This window comes from Ailuropoda melanoleuca, chromosome 15 (genome assembly GCF_002007445.2).
Source record: "Ailuropoda melanoleuca isolate Jingjing chromosome 15, ASM200744v2, whole genome shotgun sequence".
NCBI classification, from domain to species: domain Eukaryota; kingdom Metazoa; phylum Chordata; class Mammalia; order Carnivora; family Ursidae; genus Ailuropoda; species Ailuropoda melanoleuca.
Genome location: NC_048232.1, coordinates 73,758,334 through 73,779,429, shown reverse-complemented (window position 1 = coordinate 73,779,429; position 21,096 = coordinate 73,758,334). Strand labels below are relative to the sequence as shown.

The following is a 21,096-nucleotide window of genomic DNA, read 5'->3' as shown; positions in this document are numbered from 1 at the left end:
GGACAGGCACACAGCTGTGTAGCACGGCAATTCCCCTTTCGCTGTGGGTTCGCTTTCCCACGTTCCCATTACCCACAGTCAGCTGCGGTCTGGAAGCAGGTGCTGCCCCTCCGGACGTATCGTCAGAAGGTCACTAGTAGCCTGGTGCTATGTCATGGCCCTCGTTCCATCTCACCACGTAGGCATCATCATCTCACATCATCACAAGACGGAGGATGAGTACAACACGATGAGATATTTGAGAGAGAGACCACGTTCACATAGCTTTTATTACAGTATACAGTTGGCCCTTGAACAATGCCGGGGTTGGGGTGCTGACCCCCAGCACAGCTGAAAATCCTCATACAACTTTTAACCCCCCCAAAGTTTAGCTAGTAATGGCCTACTGTTGACCAGAAGCCTTCCAGGGACATAGAGTTGATGAACACATATTTTGTATGTTGTATATGCATATACTGTACTCTTTTTTTTTTTTTTTTTTTTTTTTTAAAATTTTTTTTTTTTTTTTTTGAAANGAGACAGCCAGCGAGAGAGGGAACACAAGCAGGGGGAGTGGAAGAGGAAGAAGTAGGCTCATAGCAGAGGAGCCTGATGTGGGGCTCGATCCCATAACGCCGGGATCACGCCCTGAGCGGAAGGCAGGCGCTTAACCGCTGTGCCACCCAGGCGCCCCAATATACTGTACTCTTAAGCTAGAGAAAAGAAAGCATTATTAAGACAATCACAAGGAGGAGAAGATACATTTATAGCACTGTACGTATTTATTGAAAAAAAATTTGCGTGTAAGTTGACCTGGAACAGTTCGAGCTCATGTTGTTCAAGGGTCAACTGTATTGTTGTAATTCTTCCATTTTGTTATCGTTGTGAATCTTTCAGTGTGCCTAATTTATAAATTAAACTTTATCATAGGTATGTATGTGGAGGAAAAAACAGCATGTGTAGGGTTCAGCACTAGCCATGATTTCGGGCATTCACTGGGGGCCTGGGCGTGTGTCCCCCAGGGAAACGGAGCCCCACTGTATGTGAGAGGTGGAGGTCAGTTCTTTTTTGTATCTTAAAGTGACTTCCCTTGTTGAATTAGTTTTTATGCATAATTGTTTTAGTCAGTGCATTTTAATAGCCCTGAAAACCAGTCAGATTGAGGTTGATATGACAGGGACTGAGGAGAAATATGTATGTAGCTTAAGTGAGGGAGCAGAGAGCCTGAGTGGTTTCTAGAAACCGATTCGGAGACCGGGATTCCTGCACTTGTTTTGCGTGCAGGACCTACAGCTTTTCCTCATGATGGCTTTGGCGGCGTTCAGATTAGTATGAAAGATGATTCTGGGCGAGGCTCATTCACTAAGGTACAGGGGTTAAGTGTGTGGCCTTGAACTCATCAGATCTGAGTTCCAGTGCTGGCTTGGCCACTGTTCTGTGGTGTTGGGAGGGTCACTTGTTTGCCTGAATTTCCTTATCAGGTAACAGAGACCGTAATCATGGCCGCCTAATTGATTGTTGTGAAGGTTAATAGAGTTTACCTGTGAAGGGCTAAGATCAGTTCCTGGCACGAAGGGCTCTGGATGTTAATCATCTCCTAAGTCTTATAATAACAATAGTTAAGATAGCGTGTTATACTGGGACTGTTATTTGGGTTCAATGGGAGCTTGGTCCTCTGATCCTGACTTTGTTGACAGAGCAGTCTATACTTGCTCTCTTCACTTCCTCACTGGATATTTGATGCCCATCCCTCAAGCCCCCTCAGTCTGGCCTCCCTCCTACCCTTGCCACGATGGGGGCTTCTTGCCAAAATCGCAGCCTCTCCACCCTTGGGCCCTGGGCAAACACCTGATCCTTTAATGACACCCCCCCCTTGAAGCAGTTTTGCTTTGGTTCCTGTGACAAGGTCCCTTCTGGTCCCCTCCTGGTTCTCTGCCCGTCCTTCTAGGTCTTTCTCCTTTCTTGGCACACTGTTGCTGCCTGCCCCTTAAGTCTTGGCGTTCTCCAGAATCGCAGTGGAATCCTCCTCTGCTCCATCTCCATTTGCTTCTAGATCTAAGATCCCTTCAGCAAGCCTGGCCATTTCAGAATCTATTTCTAGTCTTTGTCTCTGGGTCTTTATGCAAGACATTTGCCTACTGGTTCTGTGGGAAGATCTTACCCGATCTAGCACTCCCCTGATCCATCTTCCTGCCTTCGGGACGTGTCTTCCCCTTCCCGTCCCTCCTCCAGCCAAACCTCCCTCCCTCCCTGTCTTCATGTGCTTCCCTGGCTCCCAGTGCAGATGAGTTTGAACTCCTCAGCAAGGTGCGCATCACGAACTGAGTATCAGGCTACTCCTCTAGCCTCGTTCTTGGCTATTCCAGAATGTGCCAGGCCCTCCACATGTCTTGAGACTTGGCTCTGCCATTCCTGCTGCCGGCAATCCCCATCAGCCCCTCGCCCTGACAAACGGCCTTCCCGGCTTTAAGACCTCACTCTGAGGTGTCTCTGGCACCTTTCCTTCCTTCCTGCTCTCCCTTTGCAGCCGAAGCATGCCTGTGCGCCCGGCTGCCCCTGACACTTGTTGATCTGAGCACTTCCCCGGTGCAGCGAGTGCGGTTTCCCCATCCCTCCGGACCATGAGATCCCAGAGCGCAGACCCTCTGTCTCCACTGCCCGCACCAGGCCTGGCCCCTCTGAGTGTTGGAGCCGTGGGTGTCATAGGTGCGGAGTAAAGGACTGAGTTGGGGACATCCGCAGCCGAACGCCAGCGCAGCCCAGCCGTGTGCTTTGTCGTCACTCCCAAATCCCTGCGGGTCCTCTGCTGCCTAGCCCAGGGTGCTGTCGTCCATCAGTCATCCTACTGGAGGCCGGTTTCCTTTGCTTTTGCCTCCTTCCTCATGCGCTGCATGCTGATTTTGCCTCAGAAATACTTCTCAGGCCTCCACCCCTTCTGCACGTTCTGCCTCGGGCTCAGACTGTTCTCATCCCTCACTCGACCTCTTCAGGTGGTCTCCCGACCCTCCTCCGTGCCCTTCAGTGCTGCTCTCCACGACAGCCACGCTTGAGTTTTCCTCTGCTCGTGTTGGATCTTGTCACTCTCCTGCCCGTTCCGTTGCCTCCAGGGTAACCTCCTCGCCCCCAGTGGGCGCCCCTCACGGCCTGCCCCCCAGCTCAGCGTCCTGCCTTCATTCCTTGAGCTCCTCACTACTCCTGGGTGCGGCCCAGCTCGAGGGCTCCTGGACCCTGGCTTTGTGGTAAGCATGTGGCGACTGAGACTTTCACAACTGGGCTTGAGACAACATTGCTGGGATGGAAGCAAGGGCCTCCGTGGTGACTTTGGCCCCAGTTGATGTCCTCTGCCCCTGCTCCCGGCCTCTCCATTGCCATTCACCATGCATGTGCCGCCAGCAGGGGCCTTTGGGTGGCTTGGGGTGACAGTGACAATTCCGTGAGCGCTCCGTGCCACCCCAAGATAAACAGTCCTTTGCTAAAAGTTGGTTTTCCTTTTAGGTTTGCTGACCACTGGTATTTCTGCCTTGGCAGGAGCCATGAAGTTTCCATCTAATATAGGAGATGCTGTCAGTAAACACTTCCGCAGGTTATCTTTTTAAAGGATTCTTAGGAGGCATTAAATAACATAGTTAATAGCCAAAGACCGGTTCCAGAATGTCGCAGAAATCTGACTTGTGGAACTCCATTTAGAGTCTAAATTTTAGGCCACCTCTGTTGCTGAACCACAGCTAGACAAGCGTGGGATTTATGTTCCTATCCAGAGGCCCAGTGAGACAGGTTGCACTTTGGATTGGAAATAGCGTAGTGTTAAAAACGTGGCATTTAGATTTCAGGTCCGGCAGATCTGCGTTGGGTCTTTGCCTTGCCGGATATTAGTTGTGATTTTAGAAAGTTATTATCCTTTCTGAGCCTTTGTCTCCTCGTTTGTAGAATGAGAATGGTATAGTCCTTACCTGATAGGTGCATCGTAAGGATTAAATGTGCTGATATATGAAAAGCACTTAACAGCCCCGTCAAGTACCTGGAAAAGCCTCACTGAGGGTTAGCAGCTGTCTGCGTTACTGCTGTTGCTAATATTTACTCTGCACCCAAGCTCCGGTTCCGCAAGGCTTGTTGCAGAGATAATTGTGTGGGCTGACCTCACAGGGTGTGGATTAATGGGCTGATGTCGGCAAAGCATTTCATAAAACCTCTGTGTACCATAGATTAAGTGTGAGTAAGATTAAAGTTGGTCTAGTTCAAAAGATTTTTCACGGCCCATGCTCTGCACAGAAGTTCACTTCTTTTCAGGACCAGTGACAGGCCATTTTGGACCTGTCGTTTGTTCCCAGTGCGATCATACCGGCAGAGCAGAATCTTGTAGCCTGAAATCACACACATCTGAAAATACACAGCATTTTCACGGGGTATTTCTGGGAGAGACCTGGCAGAGTCCAGCTGTACGCATAAGCTGTGGAAAGCAGCGGATGAATGCTGTGCCCCCTTGTGGCTCTGTGCCAGGGGACCGGAACCGCCCCCCCCCCCAGTAGCCTGGGTGCAGTGTGATGCTGGCAGTGCCCTGGCAGCCTTTTCCATTCCATCTGGAGTGTTTACCACTAAGCGGTAGAGACGAATTCAAGTAGCCTGTGCTTCTTGCTTAGTTTGCAGGCAGGGAGGGCAGTTATCATGTCTGTTGACCAGTCTCTAAAGGATGCAGATATGGGGCAGTAATATTTTAGATTAGCTAAAATAAAGAATGACTTAAGAGAGTAGAAAATGGGGGCACCTGGGTGGCTCAGTCGAGTAAGTGTCTGCCTTCGGCTCAGGTCATGATCCCGGGGTCCTGGGATTGAGCCCCACATTGGGCTCACTGCTCTGCGGGGAGCCTGCTTCTCCCTCTCCCTCTCCCTCTGCCTGCTGCTTGTGCTTTCTCTCTCTGCCTCTCAAAATAAATAAAATCTTTTTTTTAAAAAAGGGTCGAAAATGTTCCTTGAATTTGAAATATCGTAGCTTAATGGAGAGCCTGCTGAGGGTGGTCTCTAGAGACAGTTAGTGTCTAAAGCAGGATCCGCAGTTTACACCCTTGGGCTGGCTTCCTATTTTTATAAATGTTTAAATGAAGGAAGCCACGCTCATTCATTTCTCTCTCGTTTATGGCTGCTTTCATGTTCCAACAGCAGAGTGGGTAGTTGTGTCAGAGACCACGTCCCAAAGTCATGTCTTTCTGGCCCCTCAGAGGAAAAGTTTGTCAATTTAGGCTAGAGCATAGGCCGCCTCAGCTCTTAGCAGGACTTGGGATCTTGGAGAGTAGTGTTTAAGTGTGTGGATCTCAGAATGGGACAGACTTGGGCTCACATCCCAAGTGACCTGCTGGCTAGCTGTGTGACCTTGGGCAAGTGTCTTAACCTCTCTGTGCCGCAGTTGCTTCATCTGTAAAATGGAGTTAATAATCAGAACCTACCTTATAGGGTTGTCAGAATTAAATGAGGTGATGCAGGGAATACAGTTGGTGTGGCGTCTGCCATGGGTTAAGTGGTCTCTGTGTCAGTTGCTGTTGTTAGGATGATTCTGGAGGTCTTCAAATCCCAGTCCATGTCGTGCAGCCCCCAGGCAGATGCCGAAGTAGCTTGAGCAAATCCACCTTAAACCGCCCATGATAACTCGGAGAAGGGGAGCAAGGGATTTTCTGATGCAGCAGGCTGTCAGCCCAGTGAGTGGGCCAAGACTCTTGTTCCCGTGCATTCTGACCTTTCCGACGGCACTGCTGGAGATGATCGGCAGGCAGTATTTCTCGGCTGATTGCTTCATGCCTGACCATTCTTGGTATTTTATTGTACCCCCCCCCATTGTGATGTTACTTTGGGTATGAAGTATTTTCCTCTGGTTCCACATACTGTATTAAACCGGGAATTTAGGTGAGTTTGCTAACCTTGTCTGTGCATTCATTCATCACACGTTTGTCTGGAGGCTGGTGTGTGCTGGGAGCTGTTGCACCCCCTCCCTCAGTGCATCTATCCACCTGCCTTCCTCTTGGCTCTTTGGCCATCAGCTCTGGTTTGTTTTGAAAGGAGTGGCACCCTGGTAGGATGCCACAGCCAGGAACTCTTATTATTATATGCTGGGTTTTATTCTGGGGGAAAAGGGAGAGAGCCATGTTTCAGGGTCAATTAATGCCCGTTTCTTGGGGCCAATGAAGAAAGTCAGGGAACAGGTTGGCTAGCTGTCAGCAAAGAGGGCTGAAAAAAGTAGGATTAGGACTTTGATGGGTCTTGCAAAGGAAAACCACAATCAAGAAAACAAGCTTCTGCAGAGTTCAGGCCTTGCCCCTAAAGGGACAGCAAACCCACGAGAATTAGAAAGTAAGCCAAGGCCACCAACAACCTGTGCCCTCCCCTCCTTCTCTCCAGTCAGACCCTGGGGCTCTGCCGCTCTGATGGGAGTGAGTCCTGAATCTGAAGAGAGGCTTTCACTGAGCTCCATAAACGGAAGACCTGTGTTCTAGGCGGAGGGCATCGACTGTGGGAGGCTACTGGTGGAACACTGCCCCACAGCCAGAGATGAGGGGGATAAGTCAGAGAAGAGGAAGAGGAACAATACAGGCCAGTGAAAAGTGGCACGAAATGGGCCTCCCGGGACAGTGCAGCTGTGTCTCTGTGTCCCCACCCAGCAGGACAGACCTAGCCCTCTTGGGTTTGCTGGATCTGATCATGTCCCAGTGCAGCTGAAGTTCCCGTTGCACTTAGAATACAGTCTAAACGTGGACCGTGGAGGCTCACGTGCCCTCACTCTGCCTGCACGGCCAGCCTCCTCTCGCCTGCACCCCTTGCTCCGGCTACACTCTGTCGCTCTTCAGAGAGGCTGTGCTGCTCTTCCACATGCTGGTCCCTCCTTCTGGAAAGCTAGTTCCCGTGGCTAACTCCTCATCTGTCTTCAGGGGTCCACTTAGAACCTCTCTTCCTTAGAGACCATCTGGGTCCTTCTGTTAGAACCTCCTAACATGTCCATGATTTCCTTTGCGGTTCTGATCATGCTCGTAACTATTTTTTGATGTCTGCTTCCCCAGTAAATCCCATGAGGACGGGGACTGCGTCTTTGTTGGATGTTGGGCACAGCATAATTGCTCACTACATTTTTTTTTAAAGATTTTATTTATTCATTCGACAGAGATAGAGACAGCCAGCGAGAGAGGGAACACAAGCAGGGGGAGTGGGAGAGGAAGAAGCAGGCTCCTAGCAGAGGAGCCTGACGTGGGGCTCGATCCCAGAATGCCGGGATCACACCCTGAGCCGAAGGCAGATGCTTAACGACTGCGCCACCCAGGCACCCCTACTCACTACATTTTTGTACCGACTGACCAGAAGGAGCAGATTTGTAGATGGTGGGGGGTGGGCAGCAAGCTTTAACCTTTTTAATTTGTTTTGGTCTTGTTTTCCAAATAATTCCTGAACCAACTGTTGTTTTATAGACACACACATACATTTTTTTATGGGATTCTCTGAAGTGACTTTTTTTTTGGTGACTATACATGTGTTGGACACATCTTACCTGCTTTTCTCTTCTCCCTGCAGAATGAGATGTGCCTGGCCACTCAACAGCTTTCTAAGCAGCTGCTGGCATATGAAAAACAGGTAACTGGGTATTTATGTGACGCGAGATGCTGTGCTCGGGACTCTCGCAAGTGCAGTTCTTTTAAGGAGTTCTCCAAGGGCATCCTTGAAAGGCTTTGATTTCCTTCTTTCTTTTTTGTCCACTCCTGGGTTTTTGTCGTTGTTTGTTTTTTTTTGTCTTGCCTTTTCTTTTCCCTGATAAATTCTAACTGGTGATTATCCCAAAGTCTTTATGATGTATTCTAATTAGCCTACAGAAGTCACCCACTGCCTTGAGGGTTCATGGTCTGAGGGGCTACATATGGATCAAATTCCAGGAAATAACCCAGTTCCAGGAAATAAACTCAAAAATGCCATTATGTCCGGACAGAAGGGTGATGGCCAAGAAAGGAATAGTCAGGGAGGGGCGATGGAGTACATCGCTGAGGCAGGACGAGGCGAGCGCACTCGTCTTCTGCAGGTAGACACTGTGACGTGATGTGCGCTCGGGAGCAAAGTGGAGCTGGCGTGGAGGGCGGTGGGACGTGGGTGAGGCGGCAGCACTGACTCCCCAAGCATTAACACCCAGGTTTTTTATTCTCTGGTCTTAGAATTTTGCTCTTGGCAAAGGCGACGAAGAAGTAATTTCTACACTCCACTATTTTTCCAAAGTGGTAGATGAGGTAAGATCTCAACGTGGCAAAATTTTATTTGGTTCTTTCTTGAGCTTTCTTTCATCTTTGTGTTGGCCCAATTTCTGTTTTAGATATCTACTTAAATATCTAAGAAGCTATCTCAGCTTGTTGCTCTTCCAAAGCTCATGTCACAAGAAAGGTTGTATGCGATTATGTTTCTGGTTTGAGGAGAAAGCCTTTGTTATACATGAACAATGGACCAAGAGAAAGATTTCTGAGAATTCAGTTTCCTGAGAGAGTGTATTGGTTTCTCTGACTGCTTGTAATAAATTACAAGTAGGTGGCTTACAACAATAGACATTTATTCTCTCCCAGTTCTGGAGGCCAGAAGTATGAAATCAAGTTGTTAGCAAGGCCAGGCGCCCTCCAGAGGCCTGAGGAGGAATCTTCTCGGCCCGTTCCGGCTTCTGGTGGCCCTGGGCATCCCTTGGCATATGGCCGCATCCCTCCAGTCCCTGTCTCTGCCTTCCCATGGCCTCCTCCCCATCCACTTCACCCCTTCCATCTGTGTCTTCTCTTCTAATAAGGACATTTGTCATTGGATTAGGGCCTGCCTGGATAACCCAGGATGATCTCATTTCAGGTCCTTCATTACATCTGTGAAGACCTTGTTTCTAAATACTCACATGTTCTGGATGGACATTCCTTTGGGGGAGGATGAGGGAGGGCACGATTCCCCCCACCACAAACGGTTGCATACAAGTGTTCTTGTAGCTGTATTGTATAATACATTTGGACAGTTTGAAAAACAGGTGTTGTTAGAAGTACCTAAATCCGAGCTGGGTAGACACTCCAGATCAGAGGCTGCTGGTGCTGAGCAGAGCCCTCTGCAGAACTAGCTCGGTGTGAAATCGGTAGTTCGCCTTTCCAGGAGCTTGTGGGACTTAGAGTAGAAAATTATAAAGAAGCGAAAGAGAATATGCAGGTGCCATTTAACTGTTAGGTCGCTGACGTAAAAGAGATACTGTCTTCAGTTTATAAAATGCGAAACTAGGGGTGCCTGGGTGGCGCGGTCGTTAAGTATCTGCCTTCGGCTCAGGGCGTGATCCCGGCGTTATGGAATCGAGCCCCACATCAGGCTCCTCCGCTATGAGCCTGCTTCTTCCTCTCCCACTCCCCCTGCTTATGTTCCCTCTCTCGCTGGCTGTCTCTCTGTCAAATAAATAAATAAAATCTTTTTAAAAAATTAAAATAAAATGCGAAACTAACATTCATATAAAATATACCGATTGCATCGTCATTCATTCAACAAATCAACCCAACAGGTTGCTGTTCGTTCAGCAAACGTGCGTTGAGCACCTCCCGTGTAGTGCTGTCCTAGGCACCGGGGATAGAATCGAGACCGCATCATCCAGTTCTTTTTCTGCTTCCTCCGTTCCCCGTGACTCTGACTCTCTAAAAAATGTATGTTTAAAATGGATGGATAGCTTTTCTGGAAGAGGAGGAGCGTGAATGGAAAGAAGTAATTAGAAAGGAGCAAAAAGGAATTTTTTTGGACGTGAGGAGACGAATGTTTCCAAATTAACCATGAATAAACAGCCCGGGGGGAGAAACAGCGGGTTGCACCCACTGAAGTCAGGTCTTTTCTTGACCAGAGCCAGTTGCTAAGGAAATGTGGTTAGTCCTCAAACCCCCAGAACCGATATTTCCGGTTTAAGATACTTACAACCCTACTTTCTTTCATGGGCAGGACCGATGATTGTTTTGGTGGGGAGTGAATCATTCCCAAAGGATGGAAGGCTGGGAATGTGATCTTACAGGTGGTATTGTGGCCTCCCGGAAGCTGGGCCCCGTCAGAGATTCTCAAACAGGCTTCTTGGTGTGGAGACCTATGGGCGTGAAAGCAAAACTTTGCCAAATGCACACTGCGAAAAAGATTGCTGGGTGATTTCCCTTTGTTCACCAAGCAGGAATCCCAGAACATCTTTAGTAATATCTGTGTTCGTTGCCGATGTCTAGACTACCAAACGTTTGAAGTTTGGGCAAATATGTGGGCATAAAGGCAGATTCTCTATCCAGCACGGTATAAGACGAAAAGCCTGGTTCAGGTTCCAGTAGCCCAGGATGAAAATCCCAGCCATTCCTCCTCCTTGCTTTCTGGATTTGGAGTTGTTTGCCTCCCTGTTACATGGGTATAATAAATAAGGCCTGACTGTCAGAGTGGGTGAGAACCAAGCAATAGAAAGCACGTAACTCTGGCACGCAAAAAGTACTCAGAAATGGGAGTGCTGAGGGGGGACGGCTTATTTCTTCACCATTTACAACAGGATTTAGAAAGGCCTTGACAAGGTGGAAGGAGCGAAAGACTCAGGAGCCGTTAAAATGACCTGGCGAGGAGGATTCCATCTGAATACAACCGTCTTGTTCTTTGAAAGAACATAGGCTTAGGATCTCAGGTTTCGGTGGGGAGCCTTCTTTCTCCAGCGTAGGTTCCAGGCCCACCCCTGCCGGGGTTTTAGGGTCAGGAGGCTCCCGGCAGGCCAGTCTTTCAAGTGTGACTTTGGCCGTTCTGAGAGGGAGCGAGCGCATGGTGGCCTGGCAAAGTGTGACCCGAGGTCAGCGCTCCTGGTGAGCTGTGTTTGCACAAGCACGTGAGCGTGTCCTCCTCCGGCTGGTGTGGCTCAGCCCGAGAACACAAGCAGGGTTTGCACAGTACACGGGCCGTAGCCGCGGGCTCGGAGACTCCTCGAGCAAACCCGACGGAGGCCAGCTCAGAACCTCACGTTTGGTTTTCGTACCTTTAGACCTGTATCATTTGCAGCTTTCTGAAGGGTTGTTTGTTAAGCAAGCGTAACAGGACTCGAACCACACGGAAGTGTTCAGTGTGGTCCTGTGGGGAAATCAGTGTCCGTAATAGTGCGTATGATTTTCTTCAGTAAGATTTCTCTTTCTTTTTCAGCTTAATGTTCTCCATACAGAGCTGGCTAAACAGTTGGCAGACACAATGGTTCTACCTATTATACAATTTCGAGAAAAGGACCTCACAGGTAAAGTTACTGAGTTCAGTGCCAATTACCTTCAAAACATCAATTCATTTCATAATTGTTCTGACTGTACTAATTTCTTTAAATATGTGCATCATTGAGAAATGCCCTTCTTTTTCTGAGCACTTCAGTTTAGCTAACTTTCATTGAATCCCCACTGTGTTCTTGGCTTGTCTAAAGGAGGTTACAGTCTAATGAGAAAACTGACTTGGAAACCGACAATCGTAACATCATGTGATGAGGGCAGCAGGACAGAGAGGTACAAAGAATAAAAACAGCTCACAGAAAGGTGTGATTACCGTTTTGACATTAGGGTACCAGGGAGGGCTTCCTGGAGAAGGTGATCTTTGTGCTGGTTTTGAGAGATGAGTAAGTGTTTACCAAGGAGACAAGATGGCAAGGTTTAGATTACTGGTTGGAGCATTTGTAGGAGTCATGCTGCTTTGGGGGAGCCATGAATGCTTTGGAATGTAAAGTGGGTGGCTTAGATAGGAACAGAGGGGCGGGTACTGTGCTTTACCTGTGCTAGACCCTGGCCTGCAGCCATGAACAAGGCAGACGAGCTCCCTGTTCTCCTGGAGCTCACATTTTAGTAGGTGGGCAGACCTGGGACTGGTTCAGAGAACCTGGTTGCCCTTTTGGACTAATTTTGGTTCTTCAATGAGAAACCAAAACAAAACTTTAGAGTAATTTTATATCTCTTGCAAATCAAGGTAGTCAAAAAATGAATAAAAAAGAACCAAAAATCTTGATTAAAAAAAAGTAGTTGATATTACAGAAGGAAACCCAAACTTTCTAGTCTTTTTGTTCTTTATGTCATTGAAAATATTCATTGCTTGGAGATTAAAGAATTGTATTTTCTAGAACACTGATGTAGAAAATTGCTGGCCAGAAAGTCTAAACCGAGTACCAAGAGACCTGTTCAGTACAGTACTTCCTCTTTAAGAGACCTGTTCAGTATAGTACTTCCCCTGGGTGGCTCAGTCGGTTAAGCGTCTGCCTTCCGCTCGGGTCATGATCCTGGGTCCTGCGATGGAGTTCCTCCTCCAGGCTTCCTGCTCAGCAAGGAGTCAGCTTCTTCCTCTGCCTCTTCCCACCCCCCACCCCCCTCATGCTTGGTTCTCTCGCTCTCTTGCTCTCAAATAAATAAAATATTTAAAAATATATATATATATCACCTTAAAATGTAAAATTTATTCAGGGAGAAAAGATGGAGTACATCTTAAGATGACATTCCTTTCCCCCCTCACTTGGCGATTCCCTGTGATCACGTCACCTGAGGCTCTAGGGAGCTGGGGTAGACCTGGCATCAACGTTTGCCAAGGGCAGTTTGACAGCACTGAAACCTGACACAGAACAATAAATGATATGTCAGCTCATGTCAGGAGAAACCTTGCCCGAGCAGGATTCGTAGTGGTTTTGAGTGTTGCTGATCTGTAATTCCATGTAAATCCCAACCCCGCACGCAGTCCTGTGCTGACTGTCCAGTACAGAGTCTTACTGAGCGCATCATCTTCTAAAGATTTTCTCTAAGTAAAATCATAGAAATGTGTGGGGATATTATTTTAAAAACAAACTCTAAGTCTTTTAGACAGAAAATAATCACCCCACCCCACCCCCAGACCTACGTTGTCGGATTTGTGTCTTTCAGCTTTGTGTTGGAAGGCAGCCGGGGGCAGAGGGTGCCGGCAGCAGTAACCACCGGGCCTTCGTCAATCCTGAAGGGCTCATGTGTGGATTAGGAGTATTTGCCCAGGATGGCGATTTTTTGAGAGAATGAAACTACGTGGTAGTAGTAAAAAGAGAAGCCTCCTAGGTATCTATGGAAACAGTCAATCAAAGTAACCTTCTCTGACGACACCAGACACACAAGTTTGAAGGGCTTGGCCCGGGTCATACTTGAGTCAGCCTGAGAACCAGATTAGAATCTGGCCCCCCCCTCCATGTGATGGTTTTTATCTGACTTTTCGCTGCCTTTTTCATTTATGCACCAATACAAGTACATATCTGAATGAAGAGAACACAACAAAAGCTACTAAGGAAGTTATTTGACCCGGGAAGTGAAAAACCCTGAAAGTGCTCCAATAGGAAGTAAAAGGGCGAGGGGGGAGGAAAGGGAAAGGCAGAAAGCATCCCGATACCAGAAAGAGTAAGAATAACGTGAAGACAGGTTGAAAAGCTGGAGGCCGTTTTGAGGCAAACTGAAAAAGACATAAAAGGTATGAAAACGCTTTCCTTTGTTTGATGAAGCAAAACTGGATTGCGGTAGAGTTGGAGAAAGTATCGCTTTCTTTTAGATACCTCTGTGTTCTTAAGTTTTTAACCTTGGACAGCCATCACCCTCGTTGACCTCCTTGTTTTTTCGGTCTTGGACTCTGTTACGCCTCTTTGGGCGTGCGTGAGGAGTATGGCACCCACGGGGGTGAGAGCGGTGTTTTGTTGGCTTGTCGCAGGTACCGTATCCTCGATGGCTTCAGCCGTTTTCATCAAAACAAGCACCCTGTACTCCTTCGTTAGTGGTGGCTTTGCAGGTGTTAAAACGCCAGCAACACGGCACTCCCAGGTTCTGGGTATGGTCTGGGTATTGTGAGGAAAGAGGTATTAAAACACTTGTTTTGGGGGCCAAAGAATCCGAGTTTAGGTGTATACTCCAGGTCTCCATGAAGAGTACCTGGCCACCACACACTGCAGCCCAGTGCCCTCTGCTTCACGGACCCCCGAATGCTGTCTACGAGGAGTGGCCCAAAGGGCAGTCCTGGTCCCAAGTTTGGGAGGCAGCTGAAGCCACAAGCTCCAGTCGGATCCGGATTCCCAGCCAGGAGGCCAGAGCCCTGAGAGGGCAGAGGCCTTGAGGAGGTGCTCCCAGAGCCTTCCTCCTTCCACACATAGACTTTCTTGGGGAAGCACAGAGCTCTGGGTTGGCATATTTTATTTTTCTTTGCTCTAAGATGTTTTTTTTTTTCCTCTTGTTCAGAGGTTAGCACTTTAAAGGATCTTTTTGGACTCGCCAGTAATGGTAGGCATCCTCTCCGTTGTTGGCGCGTGGGTTTAGTATGCATGTGGGGGAAGATGCTCGCCTTTCAGCCCACCTGGGTGCTAAAACGCCTCTTTATTTTTAGAGCATGACCTCTCGATGGCAAAATATAGCAGGCTTCCCAAAAAAAAGGAGAACGAGAAGGTAAGAATACCTACCTGATAACATTGTTTTTCACCTCGTTTACCTCAGCTCCTTTTCTAAGTTCCTGCTGCGAATTCACAGCACGGAGGGTACCTTGATGAATTCTTTCTCTTCTTTCATATACATAGATTTTTAATTACTTATTCTAAATCTCATAAGTAGTCTTTAACCTCCCTATTCTAGCTTTTCAAACTGGTTTATTAAACACCAACTTGGAAGCATCGTAAAATTACACTTGCACAGTGATTTCACCTCAAGCTTGGTCCCTCGTGCTTGTCTGCCTCCTACGTATTCAGGTCACTTGAATTTCTTGCCCTGAGTGTTGATTCTGCTTCTTTAACTCGTGCTTTTTTGCTACTGTAGATGATATTGAACATTTTAATGCATCTAAATTCCTACTTCTATTGCATGATTTCCTTGGGCTAAATTATATCCTTGGAATACAATCTTATGACTGAACTAAAATGTTTGTGGCTTTCAGTGCATGCCACCATATTGTTCTCCTAAAGGATCGGAGAGTAATTGGCTTCACCCCGGGGCAGCCCCACAAGGGTGGAGAGGCTATTACTTTGGTATTTTTAACTGGGAGTTTTTAAAACATAAGGTGAAACCTTATCTATGTTTTATTGTATTGGTCACAGAAATGGGTCTCATGCGTCAACGCACACTGTTGAAGCTTCATGCTCTTACAGAATTGCCACGTCCATCAGACAGCCTGACGTTTTTCCTTCCGCCTCTCACCCAGGTGAAGACGGATGTCGTGAAAGAGGTGGCGGCCGCGCGGCGGAAGCAGCACCTCTCTTCCCTTCAGTACTACTGCGCCCTCAACGCGCTGCAGTACAGGAAGCGCGTGGCCATGATGGAGCCCATGATAGGCTTTGCCCACGGACAGGTAGGCCGTGCCCTTCCCCTGAGGCCTGAGACCTGAGCCAGCTGGGGAGAACAGCTTGGCGTTCCTGCTGAGCTAGGGTTTGGGAGAAACCGAAGCATCATCAGAGAAAGAAACACGAACGCACCACCTCCCTGGAACCTTCCTTAGATTCAGCACATGGAGAGCTTCCAGGTGGGCTGGACTTGTTAGGCTGTACGTGCCGGCAGTGATGGCCTCGATCCCAAGTCTCCCAAGGGGAGGGGCTGGCATGGCCCTTGGTCTCTGAGCCAAGTGAGAGCCAGGCCTGGTCTGATCTGAGAAGCAGCCGACTGCTCAGGTTGGTGGAGCTGGGCCTACAGTTCAGGGGCCCCCGCACATTCCCCTGCTGCTCCGTGTGGAGGGTCACCGTCAGCTGGCTGTTCTCATTGCTGAGGTCATTGCTGGCACCTTGGCATGTGGGGCATGGCGAAGCGTTACCGCTGCTGGCTGAAGTCTCTGTCCAGGATGTATGCGGCCGCTTCCCCCAGGTAGTGGGCTCCTGAACATTCGTCTGTCATCATTCTCGAGTGGCACCCACCTGGCAGGGATAGAAGTGAGGATCCATATGAGGCAAATGGCACCACCCCTCCCCTCCATCCCTGCCCGGATCTAGCCCCACTTTCGTGGACTTAAAGACCTCACCCCAGCATGCAGAAAACACACCTGGGAATCTTCTCTCAGTTGACAATCTAGGAGCAGAAAGGGACGTCAGGAAGCAGAATGTTGAGAAGAAAAAAAAGTCAGCGACTTTTTAAAATTTCACATGTGTGAGCATCTATTCTTTTTTAATACATGTAAAAAAAAAATACATGTATTTCAAAAAACACAGCATCAGTAGCATTCAGGGGAAAGGGGAACAAGAGAGGATCTTAGGCATTCAGGCTCTGTGATCTGTCTTAATGTGGCTGTGACATCGAATGGCGAGGTAACTCAGGTCGGCTTAGCCTTCAGAGGTGCTGTGTAAATACAGCTCTATAATCTGTGTCATTGCGTAAAGCTGGGTTGAACCCAAAGCTAGCCCTGTCCAGCGCGGGCTCCGGTCCCCCAGCAGCGTCCAGCCTCCTCGCAGTGGGTGCCGGTGCCGCGTCTCTCCTTCCTTAGTCATTGCACCCCTGCCCGGCGGAGGGCCTGGCCACGCTGGAGAACGCTGGTCCTGCCTTTGCTCTCTCTCAGTGACGCCTCCTGTCATGTCCTTCCTCCCGGGATGGACAGTCCAGGCCTGTGGAGCAGGAATCCCAGCTCCAGAGTCAGAGGCCCAGGGTCAGAGAGGGGCCTGGACTGAGCCTCAGAAAGCGGAGCAGCTGCAGGCTGAGCAGTCAGTGGTTGGGGTGCCTGGTTAGTTAGGGAGGGGCCTCAGGAGGTCTAAGGGATGGACTTGTTCCTGGCGGCTTTCGTCTGTTCCACCTTAAGGACCACACCCGCTTCTCCCAGCCTGCACTTTCTAAGTGAACACTGCCTGCTGCCCAGTGGAGAGAGGGGGCCTGGGGAGAGGGGGCCCGACTGCGGGAGCACCCCACCCCCACCCCGGGCTTGGGGACACTGAGCAGAGCAGCACACCGTCATTGTTAGGTGGCTACAGCAGCATTTTTGAGGATTGAGGATGGTATGTTTCACTTTTCATGTGCAAAGTACCCAGATTTCAAGACACAAGACCAAATATTCCCTCCCCCTGCAGACTTCAAATCCTGCCGAAAGCTATAGCTCCTTTGCTTAGACCAGTTGTTGTCTAACCACATGAATCTTTTGGATGATTCCAAAGCATTCGTTCTCCATCTGCCTCATCAGCCCTTTTAAATCGGCGTTGACTATGCGTCCACCGTAGTTAGCTGATGGCCGTCTGACCACTGTACTTCCTGTGCCTCAGGAAGGCACGAGAATCTGGCTCCTTGGATGATGTGGCACTGAGTCAGGCTTCTTGGCCCCACCCACTGCAGTGCAGGCTCTTTGACTTCAGTTTTGCCTTCCCTGGTCCTTGTTAAACGGGTCTGCCCTGAAATCACAACTCGTTCGTCATGCCTGAAGCCAACTGAGGTCTTGCAGGCTGTGTGCAGGTTTATGAGATCAGAGAAACCAAGGCCAGGGTAGTATTCACAGGGGAGATCCGATGAAAGGTGGCTGGAGAAGCCAGGATCTCATCCCTCCCTTCCATTCCTTCAGATCAGACTGTCTGCGGGATTGCAGGAGCCTCCCCCCCACCCCGCCCCAGGAGCTTACACAATAGCACAGGAGCTAAGACGTGGAATTCCGAGTCTAAATTCTGAGGAGTTCAGGGAGGGGCAAGAGAGGAAACCCACTGTGAAATGCAGAAGGCTCCTCGAACAGACTTCGCTACTGGAGGTTTCCGAGACTTAGAATGGCATTTACTGTTCTGATCTCTGTATGATTAAAAGATCACGGGGCCAGAGCTGCTCCCTGCATGATTACCTTGCGTTAAGGTAATTGTGATCATCCGCTGTTTTTATGCTGTGAAAAAAGAAGGGCGTGGGGGTGCAGACTCCTCCAGGATGTAAGCATGACAGCCCCTGCCACCTCACTGGGGTGCGCGGTCGGGTTCTGTACCCACCACCCGGGGCAGAGGCCGCTCCAGATCAGACCATGAGCTGGCATGAAGGGTGGGAAAGACAAAAATACCCACCTCCAAGGCTGAGTGTTTCCTCCCTTGTTTCATGACTCGGGCTTGCAGCTCTTACCTCTCTGTGATCAGGCATGTGAGATGGAGCCGGTCACGCCTAGTATTCAGATTTTTTAAAGCCTCGGCCCCGGAAGGAAATGGAGACTTGAGCTTCGGGGCCGGATGGTTACAGATGTCAGTAATGCACAGGGGTGGCCCCTCTTCCCCCTGTGAGGCAACCCGGACTGGGAAGTGAATACCCCAGCATCACAGGAAGTAAGGACTTCCTTCTGTCCGTTCCCCAAAAGCCAGCAATTGAAGTTTTATTTTCATGGGAGATGGAGCCTTCCTTGGGCCACCCTCCCCTGGGTGGAGAGAGCCCGCATCCCAGGACGCTGGGGGCCGGAAGGGAGCTCACCCGCGTCGAGCCCCTCTTCGAGCCCAGAGCTCTGCTCCCTCTTCACACCCACAGCCCCTCTGGGTTGATGTCAGGGTTGGAAGAGCCGCTAAGGGTCTTCAGCCCAGTTTCCCCTCGGCAGCGTCCCAGGCGTATCCTCTGTCTGGCTGTGTTCCGAGCGGCGCAGCCTGCTGACCGGAGTCAGGCGGCCTTCCGGGTGCGCTCCTCTGAACACCCACCACGCCCTACACCCCATGCTCGTCCAGTTCTGGCCGGGACTGTGCATGTCAGGTGTCACATGCTAGGGAGCCCCTGGAAATGCAAAGGTGGAGACCTACTCCTTGCCCCCCACAAGCTGTCTATCTAGAATTCACAAAACAAGAGCTGATGACTATCGGAGATAATTGTCAGGAGTAACTACCGACACGCCTGGTCTGGGATGTGCCAAGCGGTGAACTCCCATTATCCCTGATGTTTCCGGCCTTTCAGTAAGAGAGCTCGGTGCCAGCACCCCCGGTTCTGCAGCGCGCTGGGGCTTTGGGAGGAGCTCCGCTGCTGGGGGGTGGGGAGCTCGGCAGAGGCACACGGAGCACGAGCACGCGGTGGGGCCAGCCAGCCAGGGTCGCCACCCTGCGAGGTCAGTCCCATGCTGGATGCACTCACTGATCACCTTTCCTAGATGACCTTCAGAACATCACATTCTGTCTTACAGATTAATTTTTTTAAGAAGGGAGCAGAGATGTTTTCCCAAAACATGAACAGCTTTTTATCCTCAGTTGCGGACATGGTCCAAAGGTAAGGCAGCACGCCACTCTGGGTCCTGGGCGCCTTTGCCTTTCCTGCTGAATTCTTCCCTCTGGGAAGTGGGAGGGTCCCCTGGAGCCCTGCCACCGCCACCATGGGAACTCTGAGCAGTGGGCCCCCTTCTTAGCTGCCAGTACTTGGGATACTGAGGTTGGAAAGTAATGCCTTCTGCCATCCCCGCCCCCCGCCCCGTGGGGAGCCCAGAGGCATGCCTACCACGTGAACAACGGATCACGTAGCTTAAAGAAAAAATAAAGTGTCTGCAGGGGGACTTTCGCATCAAGTCCCAGTTCCTGTGCCGAGGGAGGGTCTCCTGTGTGCTGACAGCCAGCCTTCACATGCTCCAGCCCGTGAGCCCGGCATAGGCTCGCTGTGGATTTAGAAGTGGCCTCACTTCCCCTTTGGAGCCAAGGGGTTTGCAGGCAGAAGTGCTGTGACTCTTTAGGAAACTGGCCATCACGTCAATTTATGTAGATAACGAGGCTTTATGCCTTTTTTGAATCAGTTCAAAAAATCGCACTTCGGTCTTGCAAATGCTTATTTTTTTGAAAATACAACATCCTCTCTTCAGGCTGTCCTGCCACATTTAGTTGATGCTGTGGCTGTTTGGACACCCTTTGCCTCCATTGCCAGTGTCTGAGACAGTGAGCCCCAAGGAGGCTTGTTTCATTCACACCGCAGACATGGTTCCTGGAGCACTCCATGATTTCTGGAGTATGGACGAGAGAGAATGGTTGATAAGCAGAAATACAAAAGGATTGGAGTATAGGATTTTTTTTGTGTGGAAAAATGGAGGAAGGTTGCTCCTTTTCTTAAGGATGTTGCATTTCAAAATACCTTTAAAAAAAGATTAATTTATTTTAGAGTGAGCAAGTGCAGGGAGGGGCAGAGGGAGAGGGAGAGAGTAACGTCAGCAGTCTCTTCGCAGAGCCCGGAGCCTGCCACAGAGCTCGATCTCACGACTCTGAGATCGTGACCTGAGCCGAAACAGAGTCAAATGCTTAACTGACTGCGACACCCAGGAGCCCGTGCATTTCAAAATACCTTGAGGCCACCACTGGACTCTGTTGAACGAATCCTGAGAAAATCCAGAGCCGAGCATTCATAGGCGCACATGAAGGAGCGCACGGGAGGGTTGTAGCGTCGAAGGCACCTGCGCCTTCCTGGCGGTCACTGAGTGGCCTGCACCCGGCCGCTCGTGCGGGCTGGGTCTGTGATGAGGCTGGAAAGCACTCTGAAATCCGATTTGGTTTCCTGCCATTTATTCTGACTGTTAGCTGCCGGGGGTGTTAGGAGAGAGGAGGGCATGTGCCTACTGTCACTTTCCCCCTTCTCTTTCCCCCGGCCCTCTCTGACTGCCTCTGTCTTACCCTGCTTTAGCTCCCAGAATTCCCTGCCTTTGTGTGTCCTGAGAGAACCATCTGTCCCTTCAAAGGTTTTTCATGGGCTAGATTTTTTTTATTAACGGATGGCGGGACATTCGTGCTTGCGTTTGTGATGCTGTCTCTCTGCAGATCTCAGAGCCTCTGCCCACAGCTCATTCCACACCTCAGCACACACGAGCCAGAGTCTGGGCATTGGCCTCTTACCCTTAGTGCGTAGCGTGGGCAGCCCTTGGCCGGCGGGCCCTGTGCCTTCGTCCCACCTCCTGGTCATTTTCCTATCTCCAGTGACCCTTTTTCCACCTCAGGGGAGCCAGCGGGGGGTGGGGGCAGGAATGTTGCCTTCCTTCCTTTCCAGCTCTTTCGCAGGCAGCCTGCACTGCAGCCCTGAGGATGGGCTCATCAAAGCTTTTCTCCTATAATTTGCATCAACATGGGACACCTTGGTGGCTCAGTTAAGACTCGGATTCGATTCTTGGTTTTAGCTTGGGTGGTGATTTCAGGGCCTGCGAGGTCAGGCTCCACACCCCCCTTGTGTGCCTTCTCTCTCTCTCCCCCCCTCCCTCCCTCTCTAAAATGGATGAATCAGTCTTT

The 21,096-nt window shown here is 49.8% G+C and overlaps 1 protein-coding gene across 7 annotated transcripts in view; it reads left to right on the top strand.

The window, feature by feature from the left end:
- The window catches only part of APPL2 (adaptor protein, phosphotyrosine interacting with PH domain and leucine zipper 2), a 50,604-nt gene that overhangs the window by 11,665 nt on the left and 17,843 nt on the right, over positions 1-21,096 (top strand). For 6 of the 7 annotated variants that reach the window (XR_004620804.1, XR_004620803.1, XM_011220059.3 and 3 more), the window contains exons 3-9: positions 7,524-7,583; positions 8,153-8,224; positions 11,136-11,223; positions 14,195-14,236; positions 14,340-14,398; positions 15,144-15,290; positions 19,029-19,111. Coding sequence is in view for 5 of the 7 variants with exons in the window: in XM_011220059.3 (XP_011218361.1) it covers positions 7,524-7,583; positions 8,153-8,224; positions 11,136-11,223; positions 14,195-14,236; positions 14,340-14,398; positions 15,144-15,290; positions 19,029-19,111 (551 nt within the window). In the remaining 2 variants the exon portion in view is untranslated. The remainder of the gene's footprint in view (positions 1-7,523; positions 7,584-8,152; positions 8,225-11,135; positions 11,224-14,194; positions 14,237-14,339; positions 14,399-15,143; positions 15,291-19,028; positions 19,112-21,096) is intronic. The other variant, XM_034644003.1, reaches the window with a different exon arrangement.